The sequence below is a fragment of the Aquarana catesbeiana genome, linkage group LG04 (assembly GCF_042186555.1).
Source record: "Aquarana catesbeiana isolate 2022-GZ linkage group LG04, ASM4218655v1, whole genome shotgun sequence".
Classification (NCBI taxonomy): Eukaryota; Metazoa; Chordata; class Amphibia; order Anura; family Ranidae; genus Aquarana; species Aquarana catesbeiana.
In genome coordinates, this window is record NC_133327.1 from 169,545,744 (window position 1) to 169,564,023 (window position 18,280).

Genomic DNA, 18,280 nt, shown 5'->3' on the forward strand with positions numbered 1-18,280 from the left:
TGTAAACATCACTGGATTGAGAACAAGCTCAGGTAAGTATTTGGGGGATCTGAAGGGAGCTGTTTGCAGAAGGTTTTTTACCTTAATATAGAAAATGCATTATGATAAAAAAAACTTTCTGCCTTTATAACCACTGTAATAATACAGGGGCACTGGTTTTATGCATGGCCAAAGCATAATACTATGATTTAAGGTTAGAAATGACATTAGAAAAATTATTTGTGCATAACTCAGATTTGATTATGCATCTCCTTATGATGTATTTAAAAAGTTTAGCTAAGTGCAGGTTTATGAATGTGGGCAGAAATGATTTTTAACTACAACCCTCAATACACTTCCAACAGATCATGTCCTGTGATATCTGTGGCCAGCTTATTAGGTTACAGAGTGCATACGACATCATATAACTCCAGTTTTATTTCTATACTAGGTGCATTGCAGGTGTCTAAAATTAGTCTTCATTATATTTTTTTTTTTATTGAGGCATTAAATCATCTATGTTAGCGCTAAAAGCAAAGAACTATTTAAATCTTGTGTTTTGGTTGTATAAATTATGTTATGTTAATCCCTTCCTGCTGTTTCATATTAATCATTATGTCTTGCTGTTAAATTATGTTCACAGTCATTCAAACAGTAGCTGTAACAATCATTGCATTTGAAAAAGCACTTCAGTGACATCAGCAAATGACATTAGCAAGAACCCACTGGAACTGGAAAGTTATCCCTCAGAAAAACCCCACTTAGGCTGCTTTCACACTGCAGCCACCCGAGCGTTAATGGTAAAGCACTGGTAATTTAAGTGGCGCTGTACCGCTGTTATACGCTTTGGTGCCACTATTTGGGTGGTAGCGGGGCGCTTTTAACCCCCAAGAAGGGGTTAAAAAGGGGTTAAAAATGCCCGTGTCCCATTGCAATGAACTGGCAGCGCTCCGAATTGGTTTTCAGCCGCTTCAGAAATGCTGCCCATTCATTCCAATGGGCAGGGGCAGTCCGGAAGCAGTGTATACACTGCTCCTAAACCGCCCCAAAGATGCTGCTTGCAGGACCTTTTCTAACGTCCTGCAAGTGCACCGCCCCAGTGTGAAAGAACCTGGGCTTTCACACTGGGGTGGCAGTTTTCAGGCGCTTTAAAAAACTGCCCCAGTGTAAAAGGGGTCTAAATAGAAGAGTACTTTGAATGGATTTGTTTACTAACACAGATTAATTCATATGCACTAAAGCTGGTACCACAGTGGAGTGTTAAATATTTACATAGTTTGAATAAATACATCCATTTATCCAGTTCGACCTGAGTGTGTGTGTGTGTGTCACTATTTTCTATATGCCTGTACATTGTGATTACTAAGAAACACATCTAAAATTTTTTTAAATTTATCTACACTCCCTGCTGACAGCACCAACTCTGGAAAGGAGTTCCACATCCTTAGCGCTCTAATGCCGCGTACACACGAGCGGAATTTCTGACAGAAAGAGTCTGATGGGATCTTTTCATCGTATATTCCGACCATCAGACTTTTTCTGTCGAAAATTCAGACGGACTTAGATAGAGAACATATAGAGAACATGTTCTATATTTTTCCGACGGAACAAATTACTATCGGAAAAACTGCTGATCTGTATGCTGCTCCGATGCATCAAAAAGGACGCATGCTCTGAAGCAAGTACAAGACAGAAGCTATTGGCTACTGGCTATTGAACTTCCATTTTCTAGCTCCGTCGTACGTGTTGTACGTCACCACATGTGCAAGACAGCTTGAGCGGAATTCTGTCAGAACTCTGTCGTAAAAACCTTCAGAGTTTTATTCTGACGGCAAAACTGGTTGTGTGTACAGGACATTACAGTAAAGAACCCCTTGCACAGTTTGAGGCTGTTTCTCATCTAACTTCATTATGTGGCTGTGTATCTTTTTTAGAGACCTAAGATTAAATAGTTACCTCCCAATGCTGGAGTCACTATTCAAAGATATGTATACCATGTACACATCCCCTCTTAAGTATCTCTTCTCCTGGGAGAATGTGTTTAATGTTCATAGTCATTCCCATAACTGAGGTACCCCAGCCCCCAATTAGCTTTTTTGCCCTTCTCTAGACTCTTGCCAGTTCAAGCACATTCTTCCTGAGGGTTGGTAACCAGAACTGGATAACACACTCAAGATGTGGCTGGACCAGAGTTGTGTAAAGTGGTTATAGTTTTATCTCTTGAGCAAATACCTTTTTAATGCTTGCTAATAGTCTGCTGGCCTTGCTTGCTGCAGCTTGGGATTGCATGCTGTGAAGATTAGGATGTCCTCTCACTCTGGCTCCTACCGGTTGTCTTGTGAGTTGAGGAAGAGGGGATGTTGATCTGTGCCTTTGCCGGGGGGAGGGATAGAAGGTATTTGTACTGGGAGATTCTGTATTGTTAAGGAAAGGGGTGTTGTCTGTATTGAGGAAGGGGGCCTTCTACACGGAGGGATCTGTACTGTGTGTATGTGTGTGGGGGGTTATACTGAGAAATCTGTACTGGGAAGTGGGGATTGTCTGTGTTGAGGGGTCTGTACTGAGGGGAAAGTAATGTTTCTATTTCTGAGGGTGGCTGTACTGGGGTGGGTGGGTGAATGGGGATGTCTGTACTGAGAGATCTCTACTGGCGAGGAGGGGGTGTTGTCTTTATTGAAGGGTCTGTCTTGGGGGTTTTCTTTGCTTGGGTGACCATACTGAGGCACTGGGCTGGAAGGGGAGATTTAGGAAAGAAGTATGAGCTAAGCGGCTCGGCCTGTGCTGGGGTGGAGTTTGTACTGAGGGGTTTGTGCTGTGGGGATCTATCTGTACTGAGGTGTCTGTGCTGTGGGGCAGGGGAGGGTCAATGGTCAGTCTGTGCTGGGAGGTCCATCTGTGCTAAGGGATCTGTGCTGGGGGGTCCATCTGGGGTAGGTCTGTGGTCAGACTGTGCAGAGGGGATCTGTGCTGGGGGTGGGGGGTGTCTACACTGAGGGGTTTGTGCTGGGGGGGGATCTGTACTGAGGGGTCTGTGTTGGAGAAGTAAGTCTGTGCTGGGAGTGGAGTCTATACTTAGGGGTCTGTGTTGGAGGGTCGATCAAAGAAGAGAATCTCTACTGAAGGGTTTGTTCTGGGGGAACTGCACTGAAACGGGAGCCTGGGAGGGGGTATTTAGGGAAGACTTGTATTATAGGGGAAAGAATATCTGTACTGTGGGGAAAATGGGTTGGGAGGGGGTTATTTGTACTGTGAGGAGGGGGTCATTTTGGTTATACTTTTTAAAGTGACGTGTGTGTTATGTACTTCTGATCCTTGCACTATATTTGTCAAAACTGGAGAAGACAGAATTTGAAGCAGCTGTGCATGACAAAACCAATCAGCTTCTAGATTTAATTTTTAAAGCTTAACTGAACTAGCCAAAGATAGAAGATGATTGGTTGTCATACACAGCTGCCCCAGATTTGATCTCCTGCATATAATTACACATATTACATTCTTTGTTAAGGTCAGTCATGTGCAGAAAAGTATATGAAACTGTTTTATTTTATTTTTTTTTAATTAAAATGAGTGTGCCAAGGCTTGTATTTGTCTGTTACACTCTTGTGGTCCAATATGACCAATCTGCACTTTGTCATTAAAGTGGAACTTTACTCATAACAACTTGATAAATATAATGTTCTTTAGCAAGAAAATATACATTGCATATTAATAATTATGCTACCAAAATAATGTGTGCTGTAAATTGCCTTCAGCATTGTTCCTGTTTTCTCATGTGGGAGGCTGCCATCTTGCTTAAATCCAAAGCCACTGAACAGCGATAAATCTTTAGGCTGTCACCAGATAGGCCTCTACAAATTCAGCACAGTGCCTAAAAATAGAAAGCAACTGAGAATGTGCAGATGCAGTGTTTTACTGGATTTTAAACAATATAGGCACTTCTTTTTAATGTTTTACATAGCTATACCTGCATAAGGGGCCAGTCTGAAGTGATCTAGCAGGACTTCATTTTCTGACTAAAGTTCCAATTTAAAGCATATTTTGTGGGTAAAAGGACTGTGGCATATGCAGTGTGTGTTAAGTATAGGGGTTTAATTTAAGCTCATCTGGTAGTGCAATTTGACAACACTCACAATTTGGCATGCTTTATTTGTTCAGACTTTTTTTTTTTTTTTTTTTGGTGGGTGCAAAAAAAAAAATTGTCATTCCCAGATGCCAGATGTGCTTGGTATGCTATGCCACTGTCCTAGTGTGCAACTTGCATGCATAATCTCAGCTTTCAAGATCATTACTTTACATTTTTCAATATACCTAATAAACCTAACCTGCCAAATAGCTGCTCACTCCTCTTTTCTAAGTAGGCTCTCTTGTAAAGTATCATCATATTTTAAAAGAGATACATCTTTTTTAGGGCACAAGGTACCAATTTTAATGTATGGTATGAGCATGCATCTATAACAGTGTAACAAATGATGAATGGAACTTTTCCTGCCATCATCGTAAATCTCTGAATAATAAAGTTTTTCACAGGCTACATCTGTGTCAGGAAACATGTTACTAGTGGCTGGGTGCACAGATGGACTACAAGGTTACTTTACAATTGCCTGGTCTAGTAATTAACTGTTACAATAATCATATATTTGCAGCTGTGCATTATTTTCACCAGCTACATACATCAGCTCTGGATGCTTCTAATAAAATGGATTGACTGTCTGCTTGTCATTGCACTCAGCAGATTGCTAAATGATCAAAGTTTGAGCTGTTGAAATATTTATAGCAAGTGAAGCTTTATCTATTACAGAAGCTGAATTTGTACATTTCGTGATAAACAGAAACATGTAGATAATCCTCAGTGCACTGTTATCATATCATGTTGACAATGATTGTACAAATTAAACAGATACTGTAATTTTCCCATATTCATAGCTTTGTGAACATGATGTCTTCTGTTCTTGATGACAAAGTACCTGTAATTCTTAAACAAATACTCGCTAAGACTGGCAGTTGTTTACATTAAAGTAGTTTAGAAATGTAAATCCCCAAATCGAGCGCAGGTGCTACGCGTTGAACTGTGAGCCATACAAGATTAGGAAATTACAGCTTTTAGAAGATCTCATTATTTCAAGCGCTTCCAGTCGCCTATGACAGTGTTGCTATATCGAGTCGATGGGGACAGATTATTTACTATTACTGTGTGTATGCGATATTACTACAAGCTCTAGGTGCCCCTGCTTTTTATGTGTAGGCCGCAAAACAACACAATATATAGCAAGTTCACACAGCAAGTGCATATTCAGTAGGGTGGTGCAAAAAACAATCATGGTGTATGAAATGCATGGGGCCGATAGTAATGAATCAGATTTAAGTGTACTGTGAGATCAGTTAAAGGAACTCTGGACCTGTGACAGCACCTAAACAGAATCCATCGCTTTGCCCAATTTAGGCTAATAACAGAGCTAATGACCGTCTCCCCTCAATATCACATTGTTTATGCTAGGTGATTGGCTGCTTAGGTCCAAGCACAGCATCCTGGGAGGAAAAAAAGTCTGTCACATGCTCACCCACTTACGCAAATAAATGGAATACAGGCAGTCCCCGGGTTACAAACAAGATAGGGTCTGTAGGTTTGTTCTTAAGTTGAATCTGTTTGTAAGTTGGAACAGGTACATTTTTAAATTGTAGCTCTAGCCAAAAAAAACAATTTTTAAGCTTTTTAGATAGCATAGGGAAGGGTTAACACCCCTGTAACATTTGTTTTTCTGTCTGTGCCTCTGTTCAGAAGATTTCACCTCACTTTCTGTTCCTATGACAATTTTTAAAATTTTGGCTTGTTGTGGAAACAAGCCTTGGTGATAAAGCATCAGTGGAGGTACCTTTTTCCCATAATAACTCTTACAGGGGTAGATTTCCTCTCATTTCCTGTTGTCACTTCCTGTTGTCTCCCTTCGTTTGTAAGTAGGAGTCATTTGTAAGTCAGTAAGTTTGTAACTAGGGGACCGCCTTTAGTGGGAGAGTGTGGTGAAGGTGAGTATAAGTGAGTGAGGGGTTCCAACCCTTTCCCAATGCTTATCCAATGCTAATCCAAAGCATTGCTTCATTACCTACCTACCATTGTAAAAAAACAGCCGGGAGGTGGTCTCCCATTTTGGAACCTCTGTTTATAAACATCAAGTAAAAACAAATTGTCAGAGGTAGTAGGGGACTCTGATCCTAGCACTCAAAATGGAATAAAGGAAAATGACTGTTTTGTGCACTACTAGCCGCTATTATAAAACCAAGAAAACATGTAACAAAGTGTACTCTCTTAGGAGAAGAAAGTATTAACAGCGCTTGTTGTGAATACAGACATTCATCAGCATGATTGCTCATATAGTGCTATATTCGTTGGAATGAAAACCCACCATACCCCCTAATACAGATTATGCTTACAAGATCAAAGATTAAAAAGACAGCCTGTCACAGAAACAGTGTCGGCTCACCGCTGGCCGGAGTTCCGAACGTTCCTCCCACCGCCATGAGTCCCAGGATGACGCTGCCTGTGTGGAGCTGGTAGGTTGCGTGGTCAGGGGGGATGGTTAGGAGGGATGGTGTTTTTTAATTAAACGGTTTAACACTATGGAAAGCCTCCCCTTGTATTTCTACATGATACATCCATCGCATTGAAACATTCTGTCAATGGAGGACTAAGGCATATAACGGCTGAGGAGCAGACTAATGCGGGGAAGGATATCACAGGCCTTCCTGACTCTTACCTTTGGTAAGCATACATCCAAAAGGGGTGATCACGTGGTGTTTTGGTAAAGGTATAGCAGCCCACGGATAGTACACCCCGCATGGATTAGGATCCCTCCCTGGAATGTTATTGTGTTGCATGTATGGAATAGATCACAAGAACATTTGATTTTTGATTTATCATTTTTGCATATAGTCCTTTTTTGGACTTTTAGTGTCGACCTTTAAGGAACTTTTTATTTGATTTAATAGTTCATGCAAGCAATGTCATATGTTTGTCACATACTACTATTGAACCCAGGATTTGAGGAACATCTTTGTATTAAGAACTGCAGATTCTAATGGGTTTTCATTACAACGATTATAGCACTATATGAGCAATCATGCTGATGAATGTCTGTATTCACAACAAGCGCTGTTAATACTTTCTTCTCCTAAGAGAGTATACTTTGTTACATGTTTATAAACATCACTTCAGAAATAACACTTGGGCAGCCAGTGACTTCACTAATGGCTGCAAATTGAGCCTTCATCTGATTGCTCGGTTTAGGACACAGTGTACAGAGCCTATCCACGTGGCTCTGTACAATTTGAACACTGTTATTGACCAATCACAGCACTCACAATTATAAACATTGTAGTGTTTACATCCATGAGTCCTCCCTTTCCTCTTATAGCAAAAGAAAGGAGAAATAACAAATGAAAAATTATTTGTTCTGAATGAGGAGCAGATTCAAGGTTATTAAAGTTCAGTATCAGCATATACAGTGCCTTGAAAAATATACCCCTTGAAATGTTCCACATTTTGTCATGTTACAACCAAAAATGTAAATGTATTTTATTAGGATCTTATGGGATAAGCAAACAAAGATCAAGGATCCCTCTAGGTACTGCCCCTTATAAATGTAATAGTAAACTACAAAATGTATGACTCTCCAAAAGTAGAAAAAAAATTGAAATAATTGATAAAAAGGGGGAGGATGAATGGGATAGGAGCTCTCGGTAAGCACATAAGGTATAACTCAAAATAAAAAAACCTGTATGAGCTCTACCAACCCAATGTATACCTAAAAAGCACACAGCCCACTGTACATATTGGAAATGCAAAAAATATTTTATTTAATTGAGTCAAATGCATAGAAAAGCCAACATTTGAAAATTCAAATAATTCAAACGTGGCATTAATACAGGTAAGACTCAATTTCAGCCTTGCATAACCATATTCATTGACCTTGTATATTACACCCTCAAAGTGCTGAACCAACACAGAGGGATACATGTATGTGTGTTTTTACACAAAAGCCAAGTAAATGGCTATGCTCCTGTAAGGGACTGATGGAAACCGATCCTGAACCATTCAAAGATGGGGCTTTAATTCCTTGGGGAATAGTAAAAGGATAAAGTAGTACTTGACATTAATGATATCCAATGTAAAGTTAAGAAGCTAGCTGAAGATTTTATGGGATAGACTAACACAAAGTGGCACATAATTGTGAAGTGGAAGGAAAATAATAAATGGTTTTCAAAATTTGTTCCAAATAAATCTGTGAAAAGTGTGGCATGCATTTGTTTTCAGCCCCCTTTACTCTGATACCCCTAACTAAAATCTAGTGGAATCAATTGCCTTCAGAAGTCACCTAATTAGTAAATAAAGTCTACATGTGTCCATGTGTCTAATTTAATCTAAGTATAAATACAGCTGTTCTGTAACACCCTCAGAGGTTTGTTAGAGAACCTTAGTGAACAAACCACATCATGAAGACCAAGGAACACACCAGACAAGTCAGAGATAACGTTGAGGAGAAGTTTAACCACGTCAACACCAGGCACTTTCCACCCTTCCTGCCCAGGACAATTTTTAGCTTTCAGCGCTGTCGCCCTTTGAATGACAATTTGCGAGGTCATGCAACACTGTACCCATACTAAATTTTTATAATTTTCTTCCTACAAATAGAGCTTTCTTTTGGTGGTATTTGTTCACCTCTGCGGTTTTAAATTTTTGCACTATAAACGAAAAAATACCAACAATTTAAAAAAAAAAACTGACGGGCACTGATAGGCAGCAATGACGGCACTGATAGGCAGCAATGGCGGCACTGACGGCACTGATAGGCGGCACTGATGGGCACTGATAGGCAGCACTGATGGGCACTGATAGGTGGCACTGGATAGGCAGCACTGATGAGGAGCTACTGACAGGCATTACTGAGTGTCACTGATTGGCACTTTGATGGGGCACTGACAGGCATTACTGATGGGGCACTGATTTTCACTTTTTTGGGCACTGATTTGCACTGTTGTGGGCACTGATCGTCACTGTTATTGGCACTGACAGGCATTTATTATGGGGACAGGCTGGCAGGTGTTGGGCACTAATTGGCAGCTGATGGTCACCTTTTGATGGGGGCTGTGCTAATAATCAATGTGCTGATTATCAAGACATACCCCCCCTGACAGGGAGAGCTGCCGGTCGGCTCTCCCTGTCAGTGTGAACCGAGGAAAGACATTTACCAGCACTTCTTGGTTCACGCGATGATCAGCTGTGATTGGTCACAGCTGATCACGTGGTAAGAAGCCTCTGTCAGAGGCTTCATACCACAATCAGAGTTGCGGTGTTTCAGACTGGGGCGCACACCGGCGGTGTTATCCTGGGCGTGTCATATGACATACGGATGGGATATCACAACCACTTTGCCACTGTCATTCTGCTATATGGCGGAAGCTTTTCATTGTATATTACGATTGTGTGTATGCCTCATCTGACTTTTTTTTTAGAAATTTCTGATGGACCAAGAAATAGAACATGGTCTAAATATTTCCGACGGAACCAATTCCTATCGGGAAAACCGCTCGTCTGTATGCTGTTCCGACGGACCAAAAACGACGCATGCTCTGAAGCAAGTACTAGATGGAAGCTTTTGGCTACTGGCTATTGAACTTCCTTTTTCTAGTCCCTTCGTACGTGTCGTACGTGACGGTCGGACTTTGGTCAGACTTTGGTTTGATGTGTGTAGGCAAGACCGCTTGAATGGAATTCCATCAGAGTTCCGTCGAAGAAACCTTCGGAGTTTATTCCGACGGCAAAACCAGTCGTGTGTACAGGGCATTAGAAGAAAACCTATTAGAGTCTGCAAAAAACTTGAGACTGGGGCAGAGGTTCACCTTCCAGCAGGACAATGACCCTAAACATACAGCCAGGGCTACAATGGAATGGTTTAGATCAAAGCATATTCATATGTTAAAATGGCCCAGTGAAAGTCCAGACCTAAATCCACTTGAGAATCTGTGGCAAAACTTGAAAATTGCTGTTCACAGAGGCTCTCCATCCAATCTGACAGAGCTTGAGCTATTTTGCAAAGAATAATGGGCAGAACTGTCACTCTCTAGATGTGCAAAGCTGGTAGAGACACCCCCAAAAAGACTTGCAGCTGTAATTGCAGCAAAAGGTGATTCTACAAAGTATTGGAGGGCTGAATACAAATGTACACCACACTTTTCACATATTTATTTGTAAAAAATGTTGAAAACCATTTATCATTTCCCTTCCACTTCATAATTACATTCCACTTTGTGTTGGTCTATGACATAAAATCCCAATAAAATACATTTACATTTTTGGTTGTAACAAGACAAAATGTGGAAAATTGCAAGGGGTATGGATACTTTTTCAAGGCACTGTATTTTAATTTCCAAAAAAAAGATGGCAAAAAAAGATTACCTTGGGGTGCATGCTTTCTAAAAAGGGATTTTCTGTTAATGTTTTGTCTTTTGCTCTTTATTCAGTTAACAGTAAAAATTCTGTGATTATTATGTATTACCAAAAGAAAACTCTGTTTAAATAAATGGTATACAATTTGAGTACAGCATTGCATGATGGAAGTTGTTGTTAGTCAAAATATCACAGCAGTGAAAACCGAAAAATGGTAGTGAAGGGCTATATACAGGCTTGTACTGAAGAGGTTGAAGCCTAACTCCGGGTTTTCTTTCACTCTAAATAGTTTGTTTGGGCCAAGCTGGCCCAAACAAACTATTTGCTTTACCAATTGCTGTGGCAGCTGTCACTGCTTCAGCTACAATACAGTGTAGAGCAGTATGGAGACGTCCTGCCTGCTGCCAAAACAAAATTAAGTCAGACTGAGCACTTCCCAGCCATTCACAGAAAGCCTTGTACAGTGGGGACGGAAAGTATTCAGACCCCCTTAAATGTTTCACCCTTTGTTATATTGCAGCCATTTGCTAAAATCATTTAAGTTCATTTTTTTTCTCATTAATGTACACACAGCACCCCATATTGACAGAAAAACACAGAACTGTTGACATTTTTGCAGATTTATTAAAAAAAGAAAAACTGAAATATCATATGGTCCTAAGTATTCAGACCCTTTGCTCAGTATTTAGTAGAAGCACCCTTTTGATCGAATGCAGCCATGAGGGAAAGATGCAACAAGTTTTTCACACCTGGATTTAGGGATCCTCTACCATTCCTCCTTGCAGATCCTCTCCAGTTCTGTCAGGTTGGATGGTAAATGTTGGTGGACAGCCATTTTTAAGTCTCTCCAGACATGCTCAATTGGGTTTAAGTCAGTGCTCTGGCTGGGCCATTCAAGAACAGTCACGGAGTTGTTGTGAAGCCACTCCTTCGTTATTTTAGCTCTGTGCTTAGGGTCATTGTCTTGTTGGAAGGTAAACCTTCAGCCCAGTCTGAGGTCCTAAGCACTCTGGAGAAGGTTTTCGTCCAGGATATCCCTGTACTTGGCCGCATTCATCTTTCACTCGATTGCAACCAGTCGTCCTGTCCCTGCAGCTGAAAAACACCCCCACTGCATGATGCTGCCACCACCATACTTCACTGTTTGGACTGTATTGGACAGGTGATGAGCAGTGCCTGGTTTTCTCCACACATACTGCTTAGAATTAAGGCCAAAAAGTTCTATCTTGGTCTCATAAGATCAAAGAATCTTATTTCTCACCATCTTGGAGTCCTTCAGGTGTTTTTTAGCAAACTCCATGCGGGCTTTCATGTGTCTTGCACTGAGGAGAGGCTTCCGTCGGGCCACTCTGCCATAAAGCCCCGGCTGGTGGAGGGTTGCAGTGATGATTGACTTTCTACAACTTTCTCCCATCTCCCGACTGCATCGATTTTTGGGTTCTTCTTTACCTCTCTCACCAAGGCTCTTCTCCCCTGATAGCTCAGTTTGGCCGGATGGCCAGCTCTAGGAAGGGTTCTGGTCATCCCAAATGTCTTCCATTTAAGGATTATGGAGGCCACTGTGCTCTTAGGAACCTTAAGTGCAGCAGAAATTTTTTTTGTAACCTTGGCCAGAACTTTGCCTTACCACAATTCTGTCTCTGAGCTCTTCAGGCAGTTCCTTTGACCTCATGAGAGCTGTAAGGTCTTATATAGACAGGTGTGTGGCTTTCCTAATCAAGTCCAATCAGTATAATCAAACACAGCTGGACTCAAATGAAGGTGTAGAACCATCTCAAGGATGATCAGAAGAAATGGAAAGCACCTGCGTTAAATATGAGTGTCACAGCAAAGGGTCTGAATACTTAGGACCATGTGATATTTCAGTTTTTCTTTTTTAATAAATCTGCAAAAATGTCAACAATTCTGTGTTTTTCTGTCAATATGGGGTGCTGTGTGTACATTAATGAGGGAAAAAAAATGACCTTAAATGATTTTAGCAAATGGCTGCAGTATAACAAAGAGTGAAAAATTTAAGGGGGTCTGAATACTTTCTGTCCCCACTGTATTTCTATCCATGAGTACAAGGCTTCCTCTGATTGGCTGAGGCTAATCAAAAGGACAATTGTATGCAAAAAAACAAGACTTCCTGTGGCCACTTTCACTTTTGTAATACTTTGTACACTTTTGAAAATAAGCTTGTTCTTTAGATTTTCATTTAGGTAACACTGTCTTTTCTTAATTTGCAGGGGGTGAAATCACGAAACCCAAATTTACCCAGTATTTTCGTGGCAGTATAGCTGGACTCACTCTACGCCCTGGCAAAGTAGAGAGCCAAACAGTAATTTCCTGCTGGCAGGCATGCAGAGAAGGACTGGACATCACTTCTCTTGAAAACATAGGACAAGGTGTTAAGGTAAGATAAACCTTTAGAAGTGATAAAACATAGTTGCTTCAAAGGCTTATAACAGAATTTCAGTCACCTAAACTCACTGAGGAAAGACATTTTGTAAACTAAACTGACATAGGGCTATTGACCCAAAATTATTTATTTTTTTAAAGAAAGTGCTTAGGCTCTAATATTGCTTTGTGCAAAAGACATACCTCCTGAGACTCAGTCTGTATGGACAATTTGGCAATGTATACCAAAAAAAAGCCTGAATTATAAAAAAAAATTTGGCCACTGAAGGGTACTAATTACAAATAAAAAATATTAGGGTGATGAGCTCTACTACCCACTAGAGCCTAAAACACAACTTTTATTTAATACATTAAAACATATCTTTATTTTATGTATTTGTTTAACTATTAATCTTTATTGAAGAATTATTAACAGTAATAAGACAAACAGTTGAGTCACTGCAACAGTCGAGTGATATCACAAAAGAGGATACAAAGAAAGACCATATGTAGGTTGACAAACAAATGGGGTACTTTGACACAGTAGTGGGCTTAAGCACTATGTGGCCATATAGTGTGACCAAATCCTCATATTTTTTGCCTATTTGCTGAATATGTTCAGGTGTTTTAAATAGCCTTGTAGGATTTAAATGTAATTTTAGTATGTGTGCGCTGTAATCTTTTCCTCCACATGTAGGTTGAAAGACACAACTGCGTGACTCATTTACTAATAGAGAGAGCATTGTGACCCATTAAAGTTAAATGCTAGTTCACAAAACTTACAATGGATTTTTATGGAGTATCAACTCATACAGTATATTAGGTACAAGTGTAGAGAGACTACAACTGAGATCTGATTTTTGTGGACTTTCTTATTGTATTAAATGTCCATAAGCTGAGAATGCAATATAGAGCACTCTTTAAGCTTACACATGTGTGAGTATTTTTTAAATATGAGGGGGGAAGCCTTTTGAGGACATACGCAATTTGTACTGAAACTTCTAAAATGTATTCTTGAACATAATTATTTCCTGTTTAATGGGAACATTTACAGACAGCTAGAAGGTGCAGCAATGGGCACTGCATGTGTATCTACCTACACCAACTTTTTTTTTAGGCTAAATTATATATTCATTCTTTGGAATGGAACCAGAGAAACCTTCCAGCAGTTTATGGCACATCTCAATGAGAATAGTATATTCTTTACTAGAGAGATAGACTGGGGCATACTTCCTAGACCTCAAAAGCTTTAGGGAGGACTATGGTGTAATTCAAACAGCAATCTATCGGAAACCCACATCCACAAATAGCCTTTTGCATTGGGAAAACCATCACTCCAAATTTTTAAAGAGGGGGATTCCTATGAGCCAGTTTATGGTGGCTAAGTTAAATTGTTTGACACAAGAAGAATTTGAACAGGAATGTGGACATCTTTTCAATAGATTTACACAAAAGGGAAATATCCTAGGAGGAATCTATTGAAATCATTTGATAGAGTGAATGTTAGGACAGAAAAGAACTAAGGAAGACAAGTTCCTTAGTAACTTACAAGCAGGCTAAGAACCTGATGGATGTTTTAGTCCAAAGTCATTTGAACAAAATTCCTACAATGACACGTAATCAAACCTGGCTGCCAGACAAACATAAGGGGTGACATTGCTGTGGTCATTGCATGGCCTGCACATTTAAACCAACTATTAAGACATTTCTGGGCCCTACAGTGGGGGGAAATGTGACAATTTGATTCATTTACAATTGTAGTTCTGATGGAATAATTTATATTGCCAGCTGTTTCTGTCCTCTGCTATATATATAGGTAAGACAATCCCTAGTTCCAGCAGTGGGTCTTAGAACATGGTAATGCTGTGATTTTGAAATAAAGAAAGACCCATAGTAAGGCATATTTGGTCCATACATGATGGAAAAATTCCTCAAATTTTGTTTAGTGCAAGATGTAAACATGGGCTCAAGAAAAGGAGATCTAGACAAAAAGTTGTTAACAGCAGAGGCAAAATGGATCTTTAAATTGGGCTCAAGAGTACCTTATGACCTAAATTAAGATTTTACATATTTGCCATTTGTGCACGATTAATATCCTTCTAGATTTCCTTTTGAGATCGGTATAATATAGCTGGACATAGCTCAAATTCCTCCACCTGTTGTTATTAAAGAAATAAATCAGCCATTAAAGAGTATAAAGCATGTTTTGCACAAGGTGACAGTCTCCTCAGTGAGATAGTATGTAAAATGTAGTGTAGGATAACATTGGTATTTGTTCTGAAAAGTGGCAAGTGCAAAAGCAACAATAAGTAAGTATAATGAACACAAGGGGTTTGATTTACTAAAGGCAAATCCCCTTTGCACTACAAGTGCACTGCAAGTGCACTTGGAAGTGCAGTCACTTTAGATCTGAGGGGAAGATCTGAAATGAGGGGAAGCTCTGCTGATTTTATCATCCGATCATGTACAAGCATAAATACAGTTTTTTATTTTCCTTGTATGTCCCCCTCAGATCTTCAGCGACTACACTTCCAAGTGCGCTTGTAGTGCAAAGTGGATTTGCCTTTAGTAAATAAACCCCACGGTGGCACTACATGAGCGCCAGTTCTCAGCTGCGGAAGTGCGCAGTTGGGTATGCTATTATTGTGCACATGGCACAATGACGTTTGGCATGGTGTGATAATGTGCACCCACAGTGGGAATGTTGAGCATTGCAATCCTGTTATTAGAATTGATTTTGATATTTCTGCACGCGCCCACTGTTGGCAAATGTCATAGGGCTGCTCCAGTTTCTGGATTTATCCTAACAATAATGTTAAGATCCACCCAAATGCCTGACCAGTATCTGGCTCAGCTTCTCAGTGCACCGCTGAGAACCTGAGCTAGCCACTTCCACCCCTTCCCAGCCAGGCATTCTAGTGAGCGCTGAAGGGGCAGTGCAGAGAGTTAGTGACTGACAGTCATTGCTCTTTGCTCAGTGAAGACCAAGAACTAAGCAATCAGTGGTCATGCAATTTCTCCGTTCTCAATCTTAGAGCCAGCAGGGGACAGCTGCAGCATCAGTCCTATGCTGCAACCACATAGGTGAGTATGCATGCTTGTTTTTTTTTACATCCTGCACTCCTTCTTTAACGTAGGAAGTGAGAATCAGGTTAGAACTGTTGGAGACAGGGTCACTTTAAGCAGTAAAGCTTATAAAAACTTTTACAAAGGCATACTTATGTACCTTCTAGCTTCAGAGAGGCCAGCAGGACTTCAGAATAAACATACTTACTATATAAGAACTCTGCTTGAAGCTATTGAATCTTTAAAATCGTTTTATCGGAGTTCTCTTATCTCATTAATCATATGGAACAGGTTTGGGGTATTTGCACAGATTGTGTTAGTTAGATCAAGCTGACTTTTATACTTTTCACATACAAAAAGAAATCTTTGATATAGAATATGAGTGCAGACACCAAGGTGCTACATACTGTAGTTGCAAGAGCTAAAGTGGAGCTGTTATCTCAATGTGCCAAACTCAATAATACATACTCTATCCATTCCTTTTTTGCCTGAAGTGTAGACTTTTTAGCCACTTCTGTTCTAAGTAAAAGCAGGGGTAACTCAATTACAGACTAATTTATGACTGTCTGGTACATTAGTAGATAATGGACAATTAAACCATGATTCAAGAAGCTAATTTAAATAGTCCATGCATGAGCTACATGGTTTTATGTAGGAATGTCAAGTCAGAGTTAACTTCTTCTACACAGAATAGAAGACAGAAGACAGAATAGTTTATTTGTGGATTTTTTTCCAGATAGGGAGGGGAGAATTGGCTAAGAGGGGAGGGGACAGTACTGAAATGCTGTAAGGACTTTCATAAGTGTTTCCCACACTTAGAAATTCGCCAAAAGTAAACATTTATTTTAAACATATCACACATGTTTCAAGGTTTTTTTTTGGGGAGACTAACTACTTCCCTAGGTGAGTTCTCTGGTCTAAACATTAGATGTGGTGGGTACAGAGAGGTACACATAAAATTAAAAGAACTAATTCAAGTGAAATGATAATGTTTTAATAGTAATACAGATATTAATAAGTGGGTAGACAGACCTTTTAAGGAAAGGCCTTTCAGGAGAATAGAGCTAAAACGTCACCCAAACTACCTACTTATTTTCTTGCCCTGTGTACTTGGATGCAACCCTGTTCTGATTTTACACAGGAATATAGTAGTCAGTATTCTACTGCTGATAAGCTTGCATTTAAACTGTCCTATAGGTCATTTGAAGATGAGCAGACATCTGCCTTCACATTTTAATGGCTGACCTTTAATAACCTAAATGGACAATGGGGAAAGGTAGAGATGAAGGTAATGAAAGGAGCAGGTCCTGCTAGCTTGAGTGAAAAGGCTCCAAGGTCATTTAGCCCTGTTTCTGTGTGCCCAAGAGTGTGATGATCTGTTTTTTACCACATAATAATTTTTCTTTTACAATGTTACAATTCAGTGGATTTTCCAGACTGAACTAATTATATTTTGTGGCCAAATATTTAAAGTAGAATATGTGTACAGCCGTGGCCAAAAGTTTTGAGAATGACACAAATATTAATTTTCACAAAGTCTGCTGCTTCAGTGTTTTTAGATCTTTTTGTCAGACGTTACTGTGGTATACTGAAGTATAATTGCAAGCATTTCATAATCAGGGATGAGCCGAACACCCCCCTGTTCGGTTCGCACCAGAACTTGTGAACAGGCAAAAAATTTGTTTGAACACGCAAACACCGTTAAAGTCTATGGGACACTAACATGAATAATCAAAAGTGCTAATTTTAAAGGCTTATATGCAAGTTATTGTCATAAAAAGTGTTTGGGGACCTGGGTCCTGCCCCAGGGGACATGGATCAATGCAAAAAAAAGTTTTTAAAACGGCCGTTTTTTCGGGAGCAGTGATTTTAATAATGCTTAAAGTGAAACAATAAAAGTGTAATATTCCTTTAAATTTCGTACCTGGGGGTGTCTATAGCATGCCTGTAAAGGGGCGCATGTTTCCCGTATTTAGAACAGTCTGACAGCAAAATGACATTTCAAAGGAAAAAAAGTCATTTAAAACTACTCGCGGCTATTAATGAATTGTCGGTCCGACAATACATATAAAAGTTCATTGATAAAAACAGCATGGGAATTCCCCACAGGGGAACCCCGAACCAAAATTTAAAAAAATGACGTGGGGGGGCCCCCTAAATTCCATAACAGGCCCTTCAGGTCTGGTATGGATATTATGGAGAACCCCGGCCAAAATTTAAAAAAAAAATGGCGTGGGGTCCCCCTAGATCCTGGCCCTCCCTCCGTGTGAAATGGTAAGGGGGTACAAAAGTACCCCTACCATTTCACAAAAAGACTGTCAAAAATGTTAAAAATGACAAGAGACAGTTTTTGACAACTCCTTTTTTTAAATACTTATTCTTTCTTCTTTTTTCTCTCTTCTTTCTTTTATCTTCTCT

General features: G+C 39.9%; 1 protein-coding gene across 1 annotated transcript in view; it reads left to right on the forward strand.

Moving 5' to 3' along the window:
• Positions 1–18,280, forward strand: part of CLSTN2 (calsyntenin 2) — a 1,488,165-nt gene that overhangs the window by 1,370,715 nt on the left and 99,170 nt on the right. Inside the window, exon 10 of the mRNA XM_073625925.1 lies at positions 12,646–12,812. Coding sequence (XP_073482026.1) covers positions 12,646–12,812 — 167 coding nt within the window. The remainder of the gene's footprint in view (positions 1–12,645; positions 12,813–18,280) is intronic.